Here is a 19,335-nt window from a genome sequence, read left to right as displayed (position 1 = left end):
ACTTTTTTCTTTTGACGGATATTTTCTTCAACTTCCGAGAATTCAACGGTGAGTACACTGATCTCAAACCATGCCGCTGTTATTTCAAGATAGAAGTATGTGAGATGATATTTTAAACAAAATTAAGCTAAATTGTGCATATTTAATGGGAAAAGATGAGGTAAGAGGAAAAAATATATTTCATGAAGGTTTTTGCGTTCTCTCATAAGTTTTACGAGTGCTAAAAATTTTCTCAGGCAACGCAAATGTTGTGGAGGAGAAAGCAGAAACACTGAAAAACGAATTGTAAATTCCATGGAAGCCCATTCCCGCCATTTAAGAAAAAAAAAAAAACATGCTTTTGTAAATCATAATGACATACAAAGTCAGAATTATGACATAAGTCATATTTATGATGACATAATTACGACTAAGTATGTCATCATTTTGACTTTTGATATAATAAAGATTTACCAAAGCATTTTTTCCCTTATGTGGCTGAAATGGGCTTCCATAAAATGACCCCTTATTAAATAGAAATTTAAAAATTAATTAAATTTTTTTTAAGTGTTACATTTTAAGACAATTTTCTAGTCAATCACATGGATGGTTAAATTTTAAGCACAACAAACAGCATTTTTTTTTTTTTTATAAAACATTTTTATATACACTTTTCACATCAATTAAACATACAAAAGTTTAAATACATAATAACAAACATTAATAAATAAGTGCATAAGTGAAAGAAAATACATGTATTCAATATAAAACTAAACTCAAAACCTTGGAAATTTATAGAATTTACACTTTACACTATTTAAAAAAAAAATTAAAAAAAATTAACCATTATGGTAAGCTTCAAAAAGAAAAAGAAAAACTCAAAAAAGAACAATAAAATGGTTAACTTTACTATTCCTTCATTTTTAAAAGTACTTGAATTAGTTAAATCTAAGTGCTAATCAGTTCATGTAGGGCCACCACTAACATTCACACTATTTCAACTCAATCTGACGGTGCTTTGTTGACGCAAATTCACGTTTCAAGCGTTCGTTGCAGTGGTCAGTGTGATCAGGACTTCAGCATTTGCTCTGTGTCGATGAAGAACGTAGTAAGTTGACCTTTGCCCTTAACGTTGACCACTCCTCTCTGAGTGACACTATAGCCCAGCATTTGAGCCACCTGTGCCGTTTCCTCCGTCACCTGAGAAGACAACAAACAAACATGATTTTGGGAAGTCGTGTTTATGACGTCAGGTATGTTCAAGTATTACAATGCTAACATATTTTGTATTTTACTTTTATTGTAAATAAAAAGTAAGAAAATTATAAAAGAATGGCTGTTTTCTAATATTTTTTTTTAGTAAAACCTGTATAGGGTCACTAGTGACCCAGGGAATGTAATAGTGTAAGTAGGCTAACATTTTTTTCTGCACAACAATAATTGAATCGCTAATGACTCAATTCACATTTATTCCTCTAGGTGGCAGTGTCTGATACACAATGATGACATGATTGCTCAGCGATTTACTGCAGAGCAACTATCTTATCGCAATCATTAGTGTTATGGTTGATCTGGTGAAGAAGCTGTCAGCGATCAGAACATCGATTTTGAAGATGTTGAAAATAATAGTTTTGAGAATATGCTTGAGATCACAAATATAAGCCAGATACTGAATATACTGGGAAATGAGCTCTAACGAGGACAGTGATGATGGAAGAAAAGCATCTGCTCAAATTGAGCCCTTTGAGTTCTAAAAGGTAACGAAATATGCTTTATTTTATTTATTTACTTTATAGAGATCCATTCATATTGGGTCACTAAAGGCTCGAATATGTAATAATGATTGGCATTCAAGGGTTAAATTACAACAAGACAGATTTATATGTTGATATTCTGACACCTGTATTTTGTCCAGGACTCCAGTGCTGTCCATCCTGCTGGCCACATTAACCGTGTTTCCCCAGATGTCATACTGCGGTTTGTGAGCGCCGATGACGCCTGCGATCACGGGCCGTGGTTTATCCCTGAACAAAACACAACGCCAATCTGTGACTCACATTGAGAACAATCAACCATTTCACCAGTCAAAAGTTTGTAATAATTAGGATTTTAGCAGCAAATCAGCATATTAGAATGATTTCTGAAGGATCATGTGACATTGTTACCGATCCTCAGTTTGAAGCTGTTGAATGAGTGCATGTTGATGTTTTCCAGCCTGCCCATCAGAGCGATGGCGAAGTCCAGCATGCAGCGGATGTGACTGTATGACCTGTCACAGGCCTATAGATGGACAAACTGATGAAAACTCGCATCTCGCCACATATTTACATATTCAAAACATGCCCTTTAAAACACATGCATGCACGTATATGCTCGCAGCTTACTAGTTGTTCCTCTGTTTTCGCAGGATTGGTCAGTCCGGCAGCCGCCATGTAGGTGCTGCCGATGGTCTTGATCTTCTCAACCGCACTGAATTTTGGCTTGTTAAGGAGCTGTGAGAGAAGAACAGATTATGAGACAGGTGGGTTGAAGAGATAAACAGATAAACAGACATCAGATGAACATCCACCTCGTCAAAGTCTGAAATGATCTCGTTCAGGAAGCGAAGACACTCCAGTCCGTTGTTGTTGACGCTGCTCTCGTTGTAAAACTCTTTGTAGAACTGCGGCACGGATGCAAATATGACGCACACACACTCACATGACTTACTGTACAAGTCCTGAAACACACACACACACAACCACAAACAGTTACTTCATAAATTTTTTTTCTTTAAATTAAAGCATTTATTGAACATTCAGACAAAATATGAAAGAAAAACGTTTGCATATGTGTGTTTTTTGTTGAGTATCATATTTGATACATCAGGCTTTTATGGCTCATATAGTCTGATATAGTGAAAATATGGAGGAAAATACTGCTCAATTGTATTCAGAGGCCCAAACTGAGCAAAAATATGCAATTTGGTGCAGATGCTGATATTTATATGGACAAAAAGTGATGAAATTCTGATGGTTGTAATGTACATCAATGAAGTCTCAGCAGATATTGATATAAAATGTAAAATTTTATATCATATATAAAAATATAAAACTCTGTTTTAAAACTGAATGCAATGCAATACAATGATGATTGAGAGATGAACAAATAAACCTTCCTCAAAAGCCTGATGATCTTATTTGGTACTCGTGATTTTTCTAATAAATGATGTCTGGATAATCAAGTAAATCTGCTTCAGTCCAGTCAAAATATTACTAACAATATCAAAGTTATTCTTACATTTACTTGATAAAAATCAGTGCAGATTTCACAGGAGAAAGTATGTTTGTACAATTATACTAAAAGACATTTACTTGATAAAAAAGTCTAAACTGTCAATCAGAAGACAGAAGGACTGTAGGAGATTGTGTGTGACAGCAAGGATTTGATCATTCAAATATGATATAGAAAGCTTTACAGGGTTAACATCCGTCCACTCAGGGGTTAATATCAGGTGTAAATGGGCTCTGTTGCCTCTAGTGGGCAGCAGTGGAGCACAAGGACTTCATCTGTCAGTGTGTTACCTGGTTTGGGACGTCCTTGCCGATGAAGAAGTCTGTGACGTGTCCGGGCAGCAGATTCTGCAGGAGGAGTCTGTTGACATTCTTGGTCGTCTCCATTTCCTCCGTCTCTTTTTTGAAACATTTCTCTAGCAGGAACTCTGTCCGAGAGCCCAACTCATCCTGAATCACATGAATTATACACACAGATTACTCACATGAGCAGGGCTATTATAGTAAACTGAAGCTGAAATCATTAAAAAAAAACTTTAATTAAATGTTAGATGAAATAAAATAAACTTTAACTGAAATAAAATATATATAAAACAAATATTTTATTTAATCTAGTTGCCAAGTTAACACTGAAATAAATGTGAATTTAATGTACTAAAATAACTAAAAACAGACAATTAATAAAAATCATATATAAATAGTATTAAAAAATAAATGACAAAAAACAAACAAAAAATATATAAAAATAAAACATTGAAAATAGTAATAAAAAACCTTAATGTATGACTTCTGCTGTAAACACAATTCCTGGCAGCTAAATAGAATCATGAAGACAAAAACTACTCAGTTTAGAGTTTATAGTCATCTGTTGTGGATTACTTTTATAAAAATAAAGACTCATAAACATGAGTCCACACTCTCAAACACACACACACTGGGTGCTTCTCAATACTCAAATTGATAGTTCCTCATTTCCTCGCTCCTACAGACTCCAGCCCGTGACCTGGAAACCAATCGAACTCAGCCATTTTGAAGGACATCTCAATTTTCTAACTGCACCGTGAGGAGGCGAGGAAGTTTGCTTGTCTTTTTGTTTCCCCTGATAATTCAGGTACTTTAATCTGTTTATGTGTCCCATGGCCAGGACCTGTAACATAACCTGATGTTTTGGGGCAGTCGTGGCCTAATGTGGCACCCAGGAAGGCCACAGCAAAAATGGCGGGAGAAATTGCAATGCACAATATGGCAGAAAACGTCCTGCCTTCTAAGTAAAAGAGTTAAACACTGATTGGTAAAGTCATTGCATCACTGCAACTGCCATTAGAAGCTCCAGTTCCCATAGAAACCTGAGACTTGCGCTTAGGACTGCACATGCGCATTGGCTTGTCTAGCCTGAAAAATAAGCCTTTTAGCGCTATCTGAGCATAAGAAACAACAATTATGGGACAGTTCATGACAGATTTTGTTGCTGATTTGAAATATATTATTTAGATGTGAGTTCCAAGCAGTTTTTGAGATTTCAGGATTCCCTCATTCAAATAGATGGGACTTGGTCTTGGATGGGCGAAATAGCTGCCTGGAAGCGTTGCAAATATGGCCGTCAAGTGAACAGACTTTCCTTGAAAGGGACTTTGTTTTCCGTCCACTTCATGAATATTTCTCTTTGCACATATGCATGAGGCAGCCATCTTAGGTGCACCTGGAGGCCGACTAAAAAGTCCTTCTACAAATCCATAGTTGAAGGCAAGTTAAAAGGGAATCCTAGAGCCTGGCACGGTAGAATCAAATCAATGTGCAAATCTCGGGAAAGGGTAAATCAAATCGATGTTCCAGGAATTGATCCTCAAGGTTTTGTATCGATTAATCAAAACAAAGTTTGTGAAAGTGTCTCAATCTTTTTAGCTCAATGTAAAACTGTAAAGTGATAACACGAATTCACTCTTTATTGCATTGTTGAGTAATGACTATGATGTCCTGCCTCTTCCATCATACCAAACGGTTGTCACAGAATGGCACTGCAGCTCTGCAATTAGATGTACATATATATATATATATATATATATATATATATATCTCGACCTGCATTTAATCATTTTCTCATTTTCTTTTTGATCAGTAAAACATGAAGTAATACAGATACCCTTTGAAAGCCCAGTCATAAGCATTTATGCCTCTATACTCAGAACAATATTAATCAATAATATTTCATACAATTTTCATTACATGAAAGCAGAAGTGTTTGTAAAACCAATTGATTGTTCTTTGTGAAAATTACACCATATTCTGTGTAAAACCTAAAGCTCTCTTTTAAAGTGTCACAATTTAACTTATAATGCAAAAATGTAAGCTCTTAATTAAGTAAAGATTGTCATAATTTAACTAATAATCAAAATGTTGTGGCCTTTTTCTTTTGCCATTTTGTATTTTGTATGGGCCACAAGATGGCAGCAGAATACATGAAGTAGAATGACAGCAGAGGAGTAGGAGGAGATGCGGCAGAGTAAAACTCAGAAGTATAGAAGTGACAGAAACAACAGTTAAACAGAGTTAATGTCAGTACTTTACTGCCATTATAGTAAAAATCCCCCGTGTATATATGAAATGTTGACCTTGTGATGTTTCTTCAAAATGTCATAACTTGCTCTTTCTGCGATGACTCTGATGTAAACTTCACTGCAGTAATAAGCCAAACACATTCAGATCTGCATCCATTCCAGTACAAGACTCACTTTCCTGTGAAGTTTAATTTCTGCCAAAACGTTGACTGCTTTAGTCATTTCCTACCTGTTATAGTAATGGTTTTTGACCATGTCGTAATTGCCAATTTAAGATAAATTGTTATGCTCTTTGTATATGTCGTCTTGTTCCAAAAATGTATTTGGGTGCAATGTTGTAATTTCTAAACAGTAAACATGTAAATTGATGCACATTGTGTGGATAACAGAGTTCTGTTGTCAAAATAATTCACATAAACAGTTAATTTAGTGTATCTATTGTCAATTGCTTTAAGTTAAATAACAAAAGAACCAAGTGTTTATTATGATTTTTATTAGAAAAAAACACCTTCAGTTGAAAAACAAATTATAAAGGAATAGTATCAGTGTATAAATTCGTCTCTTTCCAAACTTTGAAACCAGAATTTAAAATAGTACATTTCCTTAGTGAATTAAAGAGGATGCCTGTACAGGCAGCAAAACAAGACGACAAAGAACACAAACATTAACATTATGAATCTATCTTAACACGGACTGTATTGTAGACATTGGTTCATAGACAAAGCTATTCCAGCTTTAGAAACACCTTCTGCCACAGAACCACAGTCACGGTCTGCTGTTTGTGTTTGTCAAATCACCTTTATTTATAGTGCTTTATACAATACAGATTATTTCAAAGCAGTATGACAGAAAAGTAATGATCAATGATGCAAATAAATTTTAATTCAGCTTTAAAGCAGCTCTAAAAATATAGTGTCATCATTCAGCTGAAGTCAGTTGAAATAATGCTATTGTGATAATTTTTGAAGCAGAATTTCAAAACGCAGAGACGCATTTCCTCAAATGGCTCTTTAAAAAATATAAATAAATAAAGACCCTAAGTATAAAAACAAACAAAACAACAATAACAAAACCATAAATTTAGCTGTTGTCAAAATGTGTTATCTTTTTATCTGTATAGTAACTGTAATGATATTTTCTATTCAATTTAAACATTTTAGGAAGTTTTTTTTTTTTTCTTGTGGGGGGATTGAAAGGCTCTTTTATTTTCTTTAATGTTTTTAAATTAATAAATGCCTGTGTGGGTGTTCAGCTACATGTAATTGCTTTGATAGTATTTAATTTTTTTTATTCAAAATTTCAATATGGTGTTACTGTAGATGATGGCAAACTTTTGTCATTTACAGTTTTGTATTATGCTATTTTTGTAAACGTGTGCAAATTGTCCCGTAGGTATTTTTAGTGTTGGCGGTAATTGTGTCTGAGTGAAAAAATAATTTTTGTAAATTGGAAGATGTCATCATTGAATGTATTTTGTGCCAAAGCAATGATAAATAATCCTCAGTTTATCCCACATAGACTGATGCTTGTAGTTTTGTTTTAATGTTTATTAATGATAACTGTTATTATGTGTAGAAATGTGCTTTAGGTTTCAGGAAATATTGTAAAAGTAAAGTAAAATAAAAGCCAGAGACACAAAAAAAAAAAAAAAAAAAAAAAAAGGCATAAAATCCAAATTTCAAGTTTTATTTTCTGATTTCCATCTAGAAAAAAACATTAATAGTTTAATAGGCCCCAAAATGAATACAATAATAATAACAACAACATAAGGACAATGGTTAATGTGTAAACAACTAATACAATGATATAACATTTCACACACAAATAGCACAGTGAGCAATTTGTTTATATGAAGAAGAAGTCCTACAAATGATATATGGTCGACCCAGAAATCAGCTGTCATTATCAAGTCAGATTAAACTAAGAGACAGGATCAACTGAGGAAATAAAATATAATCATAGCATTATATACATTCTAACTCTACAGTTTTCAATAGTGCCTAAAACAATTGAACAGTACTTCATAAGCAGAAAGAAATACATAAAAGATTATATTTCTATTTCTATATATATTATCTATATTTCTACTTTGGTTGTTGTTACATTGCTTTAATGATTATGTTTCTGAGTATGAGATACTGACATCATTCACATTCTCAAGCTTATGCTATGGTACAATGTGATCTGTCTATTTCTTTTTGCTGTTCTATTATTTTTTTTTTTAGTACAGCAATGATTTGATCTTTTTCCTTCACAGTTTTCTTAGCATCATTTAACTCATTACCCATTAGAAACATGTCGTAGTTGTAGTAGCTGTATTGATTTTGTTTCATCATGACTTCAATCTTCCTCATGAGCTCATCAACTTGTGTACGGTCTGACTTCTCTCTGTTGTTAAATGCATGGTACCTCCCCTTGCATGAATTAATCACTTCACTTAGCTCTGGAGCCTCATCAATGTAGTCTTCAATTGTCCTGTCTTCAAGATCATCTGCCCTGGTGAACAAGACCATCATGTATTTGTTTGCATCAGTGCCAAAGACTTTCTGGATAATTCCCACTGTGTTTTCTTCCTCTTCAGTGAAGCGTGCAATGGAAAGTACAAGAAGAAAGACATGCGGACCTGGAGCTGCATATCTGATGCATTTAATAACCTCATCTATCACTTCATCATTAGTCAGGTTTGTGTCATATAGACCAGGAGTGTCCACAACAAACACCTCTCTGCCATTTATTTTCTGTTTTCTAGATTTGCACTCTTTAGTGATTGATGTAGCTCTTGCTTCTGAAGGGAATACCTTTCCACCAAGAATGGTATTTCCTGTGGCGCTCTTGCCAACTCCTGTTTTACCAACCATAACGATGCGCAGGTTTTCTTGACCTGTTGACATTTATAATGAACATTTGACACTTAGCATGAAACAGCTTAGTTTGAAGTCTTGTTATAACTGACAAAGAGTTAAAACTTACTCATGGTGGCGCTGTAGAGCTGTAAATGATTCTCTGCTGAGTTTTTCCTCAAACACTTCAGAAGATGACTTTATTGTCTGGCTGTTGTAACATATAAAGCTCTGCTGAGCTCCTCCTGTTTTACATAATTAATAAGTTCAACCTCTGTTTTCTGATTGGATAGAGACTTGATTTACTTTGACTATTTAGGAAGGGAGAAACCGAATCTGATTCAAAAGAAGACCTGCTTTAGGGTAAGTGTTTGTCATTTACCATTATTTGCTCTATAGAACCATTACTCCTCACATAGATGTGTGATGAGAGTCAGATGAAGCTAAAAATAAGAGGATCACATAATATAACATGCATACTCTTAAAAATAAATGTTTGTTATTGATATCTTTTTATTATAGTAATGTTAAATAATGTTTTTAATGCTTATTTAACAGCTTATTAACTGTAATTAGTTCTCACTTTAAATAAGATCACAGTCAGTTTTCTGTGATGGGTAGGTTTAGGGGTAGGGGAGAGAATATAAAGTTTGTACAATATAAAAATCATTACGCCTATGAGAGAGAGAGAGAGAGTGTGTGTGTGTGTGTGTGTGTGTGTGTGTGTGTGTGTGAGAAAGAGAGAGAGAGTGAGAGAGAGAGATTGTGTGTGTGAATGCAAATAATGTCTAATTAATTTTGGTTTAAAGCACTTAATTCATGTCATTTTCCATGACCTAATCTAAAGTGAGAACTATTTACTCCTAATAACCAATAAACAATTCCTTTTCTACGGAAGAGGACTAGGGCCAAGCAATAATAAAAATAAATAAATAAAACCATCTAGAGATTAAAGTCATTATTAAGTGAGATTAAGCTCGTTAAATTTCGAGTAAAAAGTAAAAATAAAATGTTAAATTTTGAGAATAAAGTCGTCGTTTCGAGAAAAAACTTGTTAAATTTAGAGAAAAATGCCGAGAATAAACACTCATTCAAACAGTGTCATGTTCATTGCAGACTGATGGAAGACATGACAGAGTTGGATCACTTAACGTGCTCAACGTGGATTAATGCATTCACAGTGATATTAAAAGATCAAATTCTGTACACACCTTTTATTAATAAACCACACTATGTGCAGATAAGCATAATGACTTCAGCCTATAGGCTGGAAGAGTGTGCATAGACATTTTTCAATAGCCTATATTTCTTTTTGTGTAGCCTATTTAATAAAGCCTGTGCTTATGTAGAGATATAGATTGTCCTTTTTATTTCCTTTTTGTTTGCACAATTACAGTAAAAAACATCAACACCACTTTTTTCATTCTTGATGAGTGTGAAGCTTGTTGTGAAATGCAGTAACAATTAGTAGTGTGTAGTCAACATTGTGTGAACAAGCCTGCTCCTGCCAAATATTCGAACAGAAAGAAATTATCAGTCATGCTTCACAGGCCAACTTTCACACCAACATACGTCACACTGCATTCGCTCGATAAAACATTCACTTTTGCAAATAAAACGGGTTTAAAGAAGAGATAACACTCGTGCATACTCACTTCTTAACAAAACACAAATTAATTAGTGATTATTTTACTTAAAACATTTTAACAGGAGTGAACAAACTGAACCTCCAGCGGACTGAAGCAAGAGCGCGCCACATGCCAATGACGTCACAACTGCGAAGAGCACAAAACTTATGAAAAAATACATTTTTTTTCCTCTTTTTCTTTTCTCATACATATTAATTTCCAACAGAAAAAAAAAATAGGATTTTGTGATTTAAAAAAATATATATCAAGTTATAATCAATACACACAGACAAACAAACTCAACAAATAATTATAAAACATAAAATCTGAACATTACAAAATAAACCAACACCACAAACTGCTAAAAATGAACCACAAATAAGTTCAGCTGCACAGAAAAAAACAAGTATCAAAAAACATGCCACACTGGATGCTGGGTACCTTTAAAGCACATATGCACTGCAGAAATACAATTCAATATTGTTTGTACACAGTAATTTTTTGAGAGTGCAGTTAGATACAAGAAAAGTTCTTCTGTTGAATTACTGTGAAAGTCATGCAATTATTAACCAGGGGCCCGTTTCAGAAAGGAGGTTAAGTGAAAACTCTGAGTATGTTCACCCTGAAATGAGGGAAACGCTGGGTTTTCTGTTTCAGAATGGGAGGTATGTCAAACCCGAGAAAGCAGGGTAAGTCAAGCCTGTTTCTGAAAGAGAGGTAACTTATACTCAGAGTCAGTTACCATAGTAACTTACTCTGTGAACCTAACCTGGTCGGGAGCAGGTTTTCTTTGGTAAACCCAGAGTTTCCTTCGGTCTTCTCCCCTTTAAAGTGCAAGTGATGTTTAAATAGTTAACTCATTCATTCACACTGCAAAAATGCTTTTCATACTGAGTATTTTGTGTCCTATTTCAAGTACAAATATCTAAAAATTCTTAAATCAAGATGGATTTTCTATATAAGAAAATTATATAAGATATTTACTCTTGTTTCCTGGGGGGATATAAATTAAGTGCATTTTACTTAAGTAAAATTATCAATATTTGCTAGTGTGGTAATAATAATCTTAATGCAAACGGAAAACGTCTCGGGTTACAGATGTAACCCCTGTTCCCTGAGTAAGGGAACGAGACGCTACGTCGAATGACGTGATGGGAACCCTCTGTGTTTTGTGTTCGTGAAGCACCTCTGTATCCAACCAATGAGAAAGACGTGACGTCAGAGGCGGGTGACGTCACGGATCAGGAAGCTATAAAGCATACCCGGAACAAAGCACGCTAGCTTCTGTAATATGTCTGAAGCAAGCGCTCCAGGTATGTAGGAGGTACGGCAACGTGACGTAGCGTCTCGTTCCCTTACTCAGGGAACAGGGGTTACATCTGTAACCCGAGACGTTCCCTTTCGTGGGAACTATCGACGCTACGTCGAATGACGTGATGGGAACGCTATCCCAACTACGCCGTGTCTCCGAGTGCCTGGCTGTTGTCTTGTAGAACTCTGGCACCCGGAGTAACATTTAGGTTGAGATTATAAAATCTAATGAAGGTGTGCTGGGATGACCATCCAGCCGCACCACATATGTCGTCCAGAGAGACTCCGGACAAAAGAGCTTTAGATGCAGCCATACCTCTCGTGGAATGAGCACGCACGACTAAGGGACATGGGAGTCCCACTGTTTCATACGCTAGTGAGATGGCCTCAACCACCCACTTGCTCATCCTCTGCTTGGATGCTGGGCCCCCTCTCTTAGGGGACCCATAACACACAAATAACTGATCCGTTTTTCTCCACAGGGCAGCTCTGTGGACGTAAGCATCCAGTGCCCTCACGGGGCAAAGCAGATTTTTCTTCTCCTGATCTGGATTTGTGAATGGAGGCGGGCAGAACGCCTCAAGTATGATGGGACCTGGGACCCTCGATGGTACCTTCGGAACATAGCCCGGTCTAGTGTGTAGAAAGGCCTTAATCATGCCCGGTGCAAATTCTAGACATGATGGAGCGACTGACAGCGCTTGTAGGTCGCCGATCCTCTTTAGTGAAGAAACGGCCAGTAGGAAGATGGTTTTCAATGTCAGGAATTTTTCTGACACTTCTTCTATTGGCTCAAAGGGAGCCTCGGCTAACCCCTGAAGCACAATAGTCAGATCCCAGGTCGGAGTTTTTGTGCGCACCGCAGGTCTCAACCTGAGTGCGCCACGGAGGAAGCGTATAACTAGGGGGTCTCGACCCACCGAAGAACCCCCTAGAGGATTATGATAAGCCGAAATGGCTGCAATATAAACCTTCAGAGTTGAGGGGGATAAGCCTTCTGAAAACTTTTCTTGAAGGAACTGTAGCACATAGCTGATAGGAGACTGGACAGGGTCCAAATTACGTTGTTCACACCATGTAGCGAACAATTTCCATTTATATGAATACAGCTTCCTCGTGGAGGGAGCTCTGGAGTGAAGTATGGTCTCCACAACCTCGGTTGGGAGACCAGATTCTATGAGCCTTGCCCCCTCAGAGGCCAGGCCCACAGTTTCCACATTTCCGGACGGGGATGGAGAATCGTACCGCCCGCTTGAGACAGGAGGTCCTGTCTGAGAGGAAGCTCTAGGGGAGAGCCGCTTAGTAGTGACATTATGTCTGAAAACCATATCCTGGTCGGCCAGTAAGGGGCCACCAATATTAGGTCGACCCTCTCCTGGCGGACCTTCTCCAGAACTCCCGGGAGCAATGAGACTGGGGGAAATGCGTACAGACGCAACCTCGGCCACGTCTGTAGCATAGCGTCCAGCCCTAGAGGTGCTGGGTGCTGTAGGGAATACCACAGAGGGCACTGAGCTGACTCCTCTGTGGCAAACAGATCGACTTGAGCTCGACCGAAAGTTTTCCATATCAACTCCACCACCTCGGTGTGGAGTTTCCATTCCCCTGGTCTCGCGCCCTGCCTCGACAGGGCGTCTGCTCCCACATTCAACCGCCCGGGGATGTAAGCTGCTCTCAGCGAGAGGAGCTTTCCCCGGGACCAGAGGAGGATGCGACTGGCCAACTTTGATAACCGGCGAGACCGCAAACCCCCCTGATGGTTGATGTACGAGACCACCGCAGTGTTGTCCGTACGGACCAACACATGGTGATCTCTCAGGTCTGGGAGGAAGTGTTTCAATGCAAGAAACACCGCCATCATCTCCAGCTGATTTATGTGCCAGGAGAGCTGATGGTCCTCCCAAAGACCCTGAGCCGAGCGACCACTCATGATCGCCCCCCAGCCCGTGAGGGAAGCATCTGTCGTAAGCATTACACGACGACCAGAAGTCCCCAGCACGGGTCCCTGGGTTAGGAACCAAGGCTTCTTCCACATGACCAGAGCACGAAGGCATCGCCGCGTGACTTTGATTATGCGAAGAGGATTTCCCCTCGGGGAAAACCCCTTGGTCCTGAGCCACCACTGTAAGGGTCTCATGTGCAGGAGGCCAAAAGTAATGACGTTGGACGCAGCTGCCATCAGACCCAACAGTCTCTGAAACTGTTTTACAGTGAGTGACTGGCCTAATTTCACCCCTTTCACGGCCCCGAGAATGGAACTCACACGAGCAGGGGACAACTGCGCCTGCATCGTGGTGGAATCCCAGATTACACCTAAGTAGTTTGCAACCTGACTCGGGACCAGCACACTCTTTTTGGCGTTGAGCCTCAGCCCAAGCCTTTTCATGTGTGACAGGACAACATCTCGATGTTGAACTGCTAGTTGTTCTGTTTGAGCTAATATCAACCAATCGTCGATATAGTTCAGTACGCGGATGCCCTGGAGTCTCAGCGGAGCCAGTGCTGCATCCACGCACTTCGTGAACGTGCGGGGTGAGAGGGATAGGCCGAAGGGAAGAACCCTGTATTGGTAAGCTTCGCCCCCGAAAGCAAACCTGAGGAACTTCCTGTGAGAAGGATGGATGGATACATGGAAATATGCGTCTTTCAGATCTATCGCTACAAACCAGTCCTCGGACCTGATCTGAGGGATGATCTGTCTGAGTGTAAGCATTTTGAACTTCAGCTTCTTTACGGATCGATTTAGCACACGTAAATCTATGATCGGACGCAACCCTCCATCCTTCTTCGGAACAATGAAGTAGCGGCTGTAAAAGCCCGACATTTTGCTGGGAGGGGAAACCCTTTCTATAGCCCCTTTTTGCAAAAGCGTCGAAACCTCCTGTTCCATCACCAGAGACTGCTCTGGGGTTACCACTGTGGGAAGCACCCCTTTGAACTCGGGTGGTCGAGAACCAAACTGAATTCTGTATCCCTGTTCTATCATGAGCAGCACCCACTTCGAAATGTTCGGGAGACTTTTCCATTCTTCCAAATATTCTACTAAGGGAACCAGTCTCTCGAGACTGGTCTCTGGTGTTTTTTGAGCACTTGGCTCGTCTATCTGACACGGCGCACCGGCAGACAAACGAATTACGTGCTGACCGACCCTCCTCTGAGGATCGGCGGAGACCGCTGTGCCCTGACGCACACTGGGTGGCAGGGTTGACAGGACGGCCCCCTGAGGGCACCGGGGAGGACCCGATATCCGAATCCCCCCAGAGGGGGCTGCCCTCGAGAGATCCTGCATCATGGATGTCAGGACCTCTTCTTTGAAGCCTTCCGAGAGATAATGACGGTCCTCAGATCCGTCCTACCTCCGGAAGGCTTCGCCTGTGCCGCCCGACCCGGTCCCCAGGATTTTTGTGGGGGAGCACGGGAGGCGACACTGGCCTTCTGTTGCGCCCTGTGCGCTGAGGAGCTGGCTGTCGGCCGAGGCTGCTCCCGCCCAGCAGCCTCGGGGGGATGAGAGCGGCGGGGAATAATTTTTGAGAAAGCCGCTGTTTGTTTCCGTGTCTCCTGAAACCTGTCGACAACGGTTGACATCGCGTCGCCGAACAGGCCAGCAGGAGACAGCGGCGCGTCCATGAGCATGTTCTTGTCTCTTTCCTTAATATCAGAAAGGTTGAGCCAAAGATGCCTCTCCGTGGCCACCAGGGCTGCCATAGAGCGGCCGATGGACTTGGCCGTCTCCTTGGTGGCCCGGAGAGCTAAATCTGTCGCCTTTCTTAGCTCATGAATTGCCTCAAAGGACGCTTCCCCACTCTCATCAATTTCCCCCAGCAGATCGGCTTGATATGCCTGTAAGATTGACATGGTATGAAGGCATGCAGCCGCCTGACCTGCTGCCGAATAAGCCTTGCCCACCAAGCTGGAAGTTGTCTTTAGGGGCTTGGTGGGCAACGTCGGGGTCTTGAGGGACGATGCTGACTCGGGCGAGAGATGGCTCGCAAGCGTCTCTTCGATCCGAGGCATCGCCCCATAGCCATGATGTTTTAGGCCAACAATATTACTATACAATGATGTCTGCGGACTGTATAGCCGATACTGAACCGGTCTCTTCCACGACCTCGACACCTCGGTGTGGAGGTCGGGAAAAAACGGCAGACCCCGACGCTGGGGTAGTGACCGTGCAGGGAGAAACCTCTCGTCTAGCTTGCTTTTTGGTTTACTATCAGGTCTCTCTGCGGGCCAGTCGATATTTAACTTTTCTACTGCCCTGGTCACCACCTCCAAAAGCTCCTCATATGCAGGGGATGAGGCTGGCGGTTCCTCATCGACGCTCTCCACATCAACCTCCTCAGAGGAAGATATGTTGAGCATCGGTGTCTCCCTTCGGGGGGAAGAAACCGCTACGCGTGCTTCCGCCACCAAAGGAGAGACACTGGGTCTAGCAGGTAAGGGAAGCGATAGGGCAGCGCCCGTCTCTTCCCCCTCTGCTAGATCCATCTGTGAACCCCACGAGTGCAGCCTTCGCTGTGCCTCAGCAGCAGCGGGACCAGACCCGCGGGGAACACTCGCCCCGGCGCCCTCCTCAAAGAGCGCCCGGCGCGATCGCAGCACTCTGAGGGTGAGCCGCTCGCAGTGTACACAGACGGCTCCCTCGAGAGCCGCCTGTGCATGCTCAACCCCCAGGCATCTAACGCACATCTCGTGTGTGTCTCCTTCCACAATGAAACGCGGGCAAGGAGGAGCACACTTCTTGAACTGTTGCTGCTTTTCCGCCATTTTTATATATATATATGTGTCTTATTTGTGCTTGGGAACTCTTGTCCTCGGACGAAGAGACCACAGTGTGTATGATAGACAATACAACAATAAATAAGACAGACAGATACAGATAGCGCTTGCTGAAGACAACAGAAGCTAGCGTGCTTTGTTCCGGGTATGCTTTATAGCTTCCTGATCCGTGACGTCACCCGCCTCTGACGTCACGTCTTTCTCATTGGTTGGATACAGAGGTGCTTCACGAACACAAAACACAGAGGGTTCCCATCACGTCATTCGACGTAGCGTCGATAGTTCCCACGAAAGGGAACAAGAAAATGAAGAAAATGTTAGAAAAAAAAGTGGAAGTAAATTGCCTAACGAGTGTTTAATAATGATAAAATCATTTACACTCTTATTATTGCATCCTGTTAAATTATTATTTTTTTCTTCTTCTTTTTGTGCATGTGTGATACCATGAAAATGAATATTAGTTCAATAACTTACCATTCTACCAGTTTTCACCTTTCTGTGATAAGAATTAAACTTGCATTGACTCAGAAGTATGCGGATGTCATTTTGTCACGTGCTGTTGCCATGGTGAATCGTAATATCGGAGCTCCATTAATGATGGCTTTTCATAGTCGTGGTGCACACGCTTAACTCAGAGTCAACCTACTCAGAGTCGATTGAACTAACTGAATTCAGCTGTTCTGAAACAGAAAACTTTGAGTTATCACTGTTATAATATCAAAGGTGAAAACTGGCAGAACATCAAGTTATTGAACTAATATAAATTTTCATTTTATATTTTATACTGGCAGATACATACTATTTGCACCTCAGTATTGTAAATTAACAGCATGCAATAATATCAGAGGATAAATTATTTTATCATTATTAAACACTCATTAGGAAATTTACTTTCACTTTTAGATCTTTTTTTTTTTTTTTTTTGAAAATAAATGTCTTTCTGATGGGAAAAGGAAGAATAGCAATCTCGCCAGAAGGCGGCTTCGAACCCACAATCACATCACAAGTTAATTCTCCGTGCTCAACACGGCTTACACCACTGTAGCCATTAATCATAAGCACTGTTTTTAATAGTGTGTGATATTGGTGGGCAGGTCTGACAATCTGAATGATCTTGTTTTCCGTTTGCATTAAGATTATTTTTATTACCACACCGCCAGATATTGATAATTTTACTTAAGTAAAATGCACTTAATTTAGATCCCCCCACCCCCCAGGAAACACGACTAAATATCTTATAGCCTATCATTTTCTTATATAGAAAATCCATGTTGATTTAAGAATTTTTAGATATTTGTACTTGAAATAGGACAAAAAATACTCAGTAAAAAAGCAATTTTGAATGAATGAACTACTTAAACATCACTTGCACTTTAAAAAGGGGGAGGAGACCAAAGGAAACTCTGGGTTTACAGAAGAAAACCTGCTCCCGACCAGGTTAGGTTCACAGAGTAAGTTACTATGGTAACTGACTCTGAGTATAAGTTACCTCTCTTTCAGAAACAGGCTTGACTCACCCTGCTTTCTCGGGTTTGACATACCTCCCATTCTGAAACAGAAAACCCAGAGTTTCCCTCATTTCAGGGTTAACATACTCAGAGTTTTCACTTAACCTCCTTTCTGAAACGGGCCCCTGGAATACACTATAATTTCACGCTAAAAATTTTACCAGTGTAACTAAACATCCACACTAAACACAAACAATAACAAAGGAAACACAGGAAACTGAAGGCTGAAATAGACAGAATGATTAACTTAAACAGAACAGGTGTGATGGGACTAATTACCAAACAAGAAAATTAACTACGAAATCAGGCAAACAGAGAGAAAACTAGAACAAAACTGAACATAGCAGAATATACATGACAGTAACCAGAGGACACTGTATTTTTAATTCAATCTAATGCTCAATGTTTTGAGTGTTTGCCAGGCCACACACATTCTCTGTTATATTCTTGTATGTTACAGACATTATCCTTTATCAGAAAAGACTGTTAATGTTAACTGTTAAATTTGGGGGGCATTTACCTGAATTAGTTGATTAGTTGATCAGCCTCCTAATTTCCTGCTGACTGGCACAAAGTATTTTATGTGTTTAATGTTATTAATTACTCCCCCTCATGTTGTTCCACACCCGTAAGACCTTTGTTCATCTTCTCAACACAAATTAAGATATTTTTGTTGAAATCCGATGACTCAGTGAGGCCTCTATAGAGAGCAAAGCCACTGAACCTCTCAATGTCCATAAAGGTACTAAAAACATATTTGAAACAGTTCATGTGGTTCAACCTTAATGTTATGAAGCAACGAGAATACTTTTTGTGCACCAAAAAAACAAAATAATGACTTTTCAACAATATCTCGTAATAGACTTTATGAACTGAATCAGTGGTTCGGAGTGCCAGAGTCAGTTGATTTCAGCAGTTTAGCTGTTTGATACGCAATCTGTACCACTGATTTGAAACAAAAGATTCATGAAGATGAACAAAGGTCTTACGGTGTAGAACGACATGAGGGTTTGTAATAAATTACATTATTTGTGTTAAAAATCTAGGTAACATTTTAGTATAGAGAACATATTTACTTTTAACTATGACTTTTGCCCCAATAAACTCTTAATTATTGCTTATTAATTGTTAGTAAGTTACTTGTTAAGTTTAGGTATTGGGTAGGTAGAATAAGGTCATGCAGAATAAAGCATTAAAGTGCTTAATAAGTAATAATAAACAGCCAATATTGTAGTAATATGCATGCTAGTAAGCAACCCATTAAAAGACCCTAAAATAAAGTGTTACCAAAATTTTATTTAAAAATTTGGGTTGGGTTTGTCCATATTTGACCCAAACATTGGTTGAAACAACCCAGCATTTTTTAGAGTGAATGTGTTAAACAATATTTATTTTGTATTACATTGCAGGCTGTTTAATTATTGAATTAATATTTTACTTCAATTAAACTGTAACTGTAAGAT

At 39.4% G+C, this 19,335-nt stretch overlaps 2 protein-coding genes across 2 annotated transcripts; both read right to left on the bottom strand.

Moving 5' to 3' along the window:
• Positions 1 to 654: 654 nt before the first annotated feature.
• LOC125263957 (adenylate cyclase type 2) lies at positions 655 to 3,713 on the bottom strand (the record flags this gene model as incomplete). The annotated part of the gene is given in 7 exon segments (XM_048183157.1): positions 655 to 1,179; positions 1,880 to 1,986; positions 1,989 to 2,003; positions 2,145 to 2,259; positions 2,364 to 2,471; positions 2,549 to 2,698; positions 3,543 to 3,713. Coding segments are annotated over 7 exon segments (798 nt in total), but the record flags the coding sequence as incomplete, so codon positions are not given.
• A 4,205-nt stretch (positions 3,714 to 7,918) lies between these two features.
• Positions 7,919 to 8,814, bottom strand: LOC125264306 (GTPase IMAP family member 7-like). Its single transcript, XM_048183547.1, has 2 exons — positions 8,777 to 8,814; positions 7,919 to 8,687 (listed from the first exon to the last, which is right to left on the bottom strand). The coding sequence occupies exons 1-2, from the start codon at positions 8,778 to 8,780 to the stop codon at positions 7,969 to 7,971; spliced, it is 723 nt and encodes a 240-aa protein (XP_048039504.1). The 5' UTR covers positions 8,781 to 8,814; the 3' UTR covers positions 7,919 to 7,968.
• Between the last annotated feature and the right edge of the window lie 10,521 nt (positions 8,815 to 19,335).

Source organism: Megalobrama amblycephala, linkage group LG3, assembly GCF_018812025.1.
Source record: "Megalobrama amblycephala isolate DHTTF-2021 linkage group LG3, ASM1881202v1, whole genome shotgun sequence".
Classification (NCBI taxonomy): Eukaryota; Metazoa; Chordata; class Actinopteri; order Cypriniformes; family Xenocyprididae; genus Megalobrama; species Megalobrama amblycephala.
The sequence above is the reverse complement of the archived record's forward strand: the minus strand, read 5'-3'. Positions and strand labels throughout refer to the sequence as shown.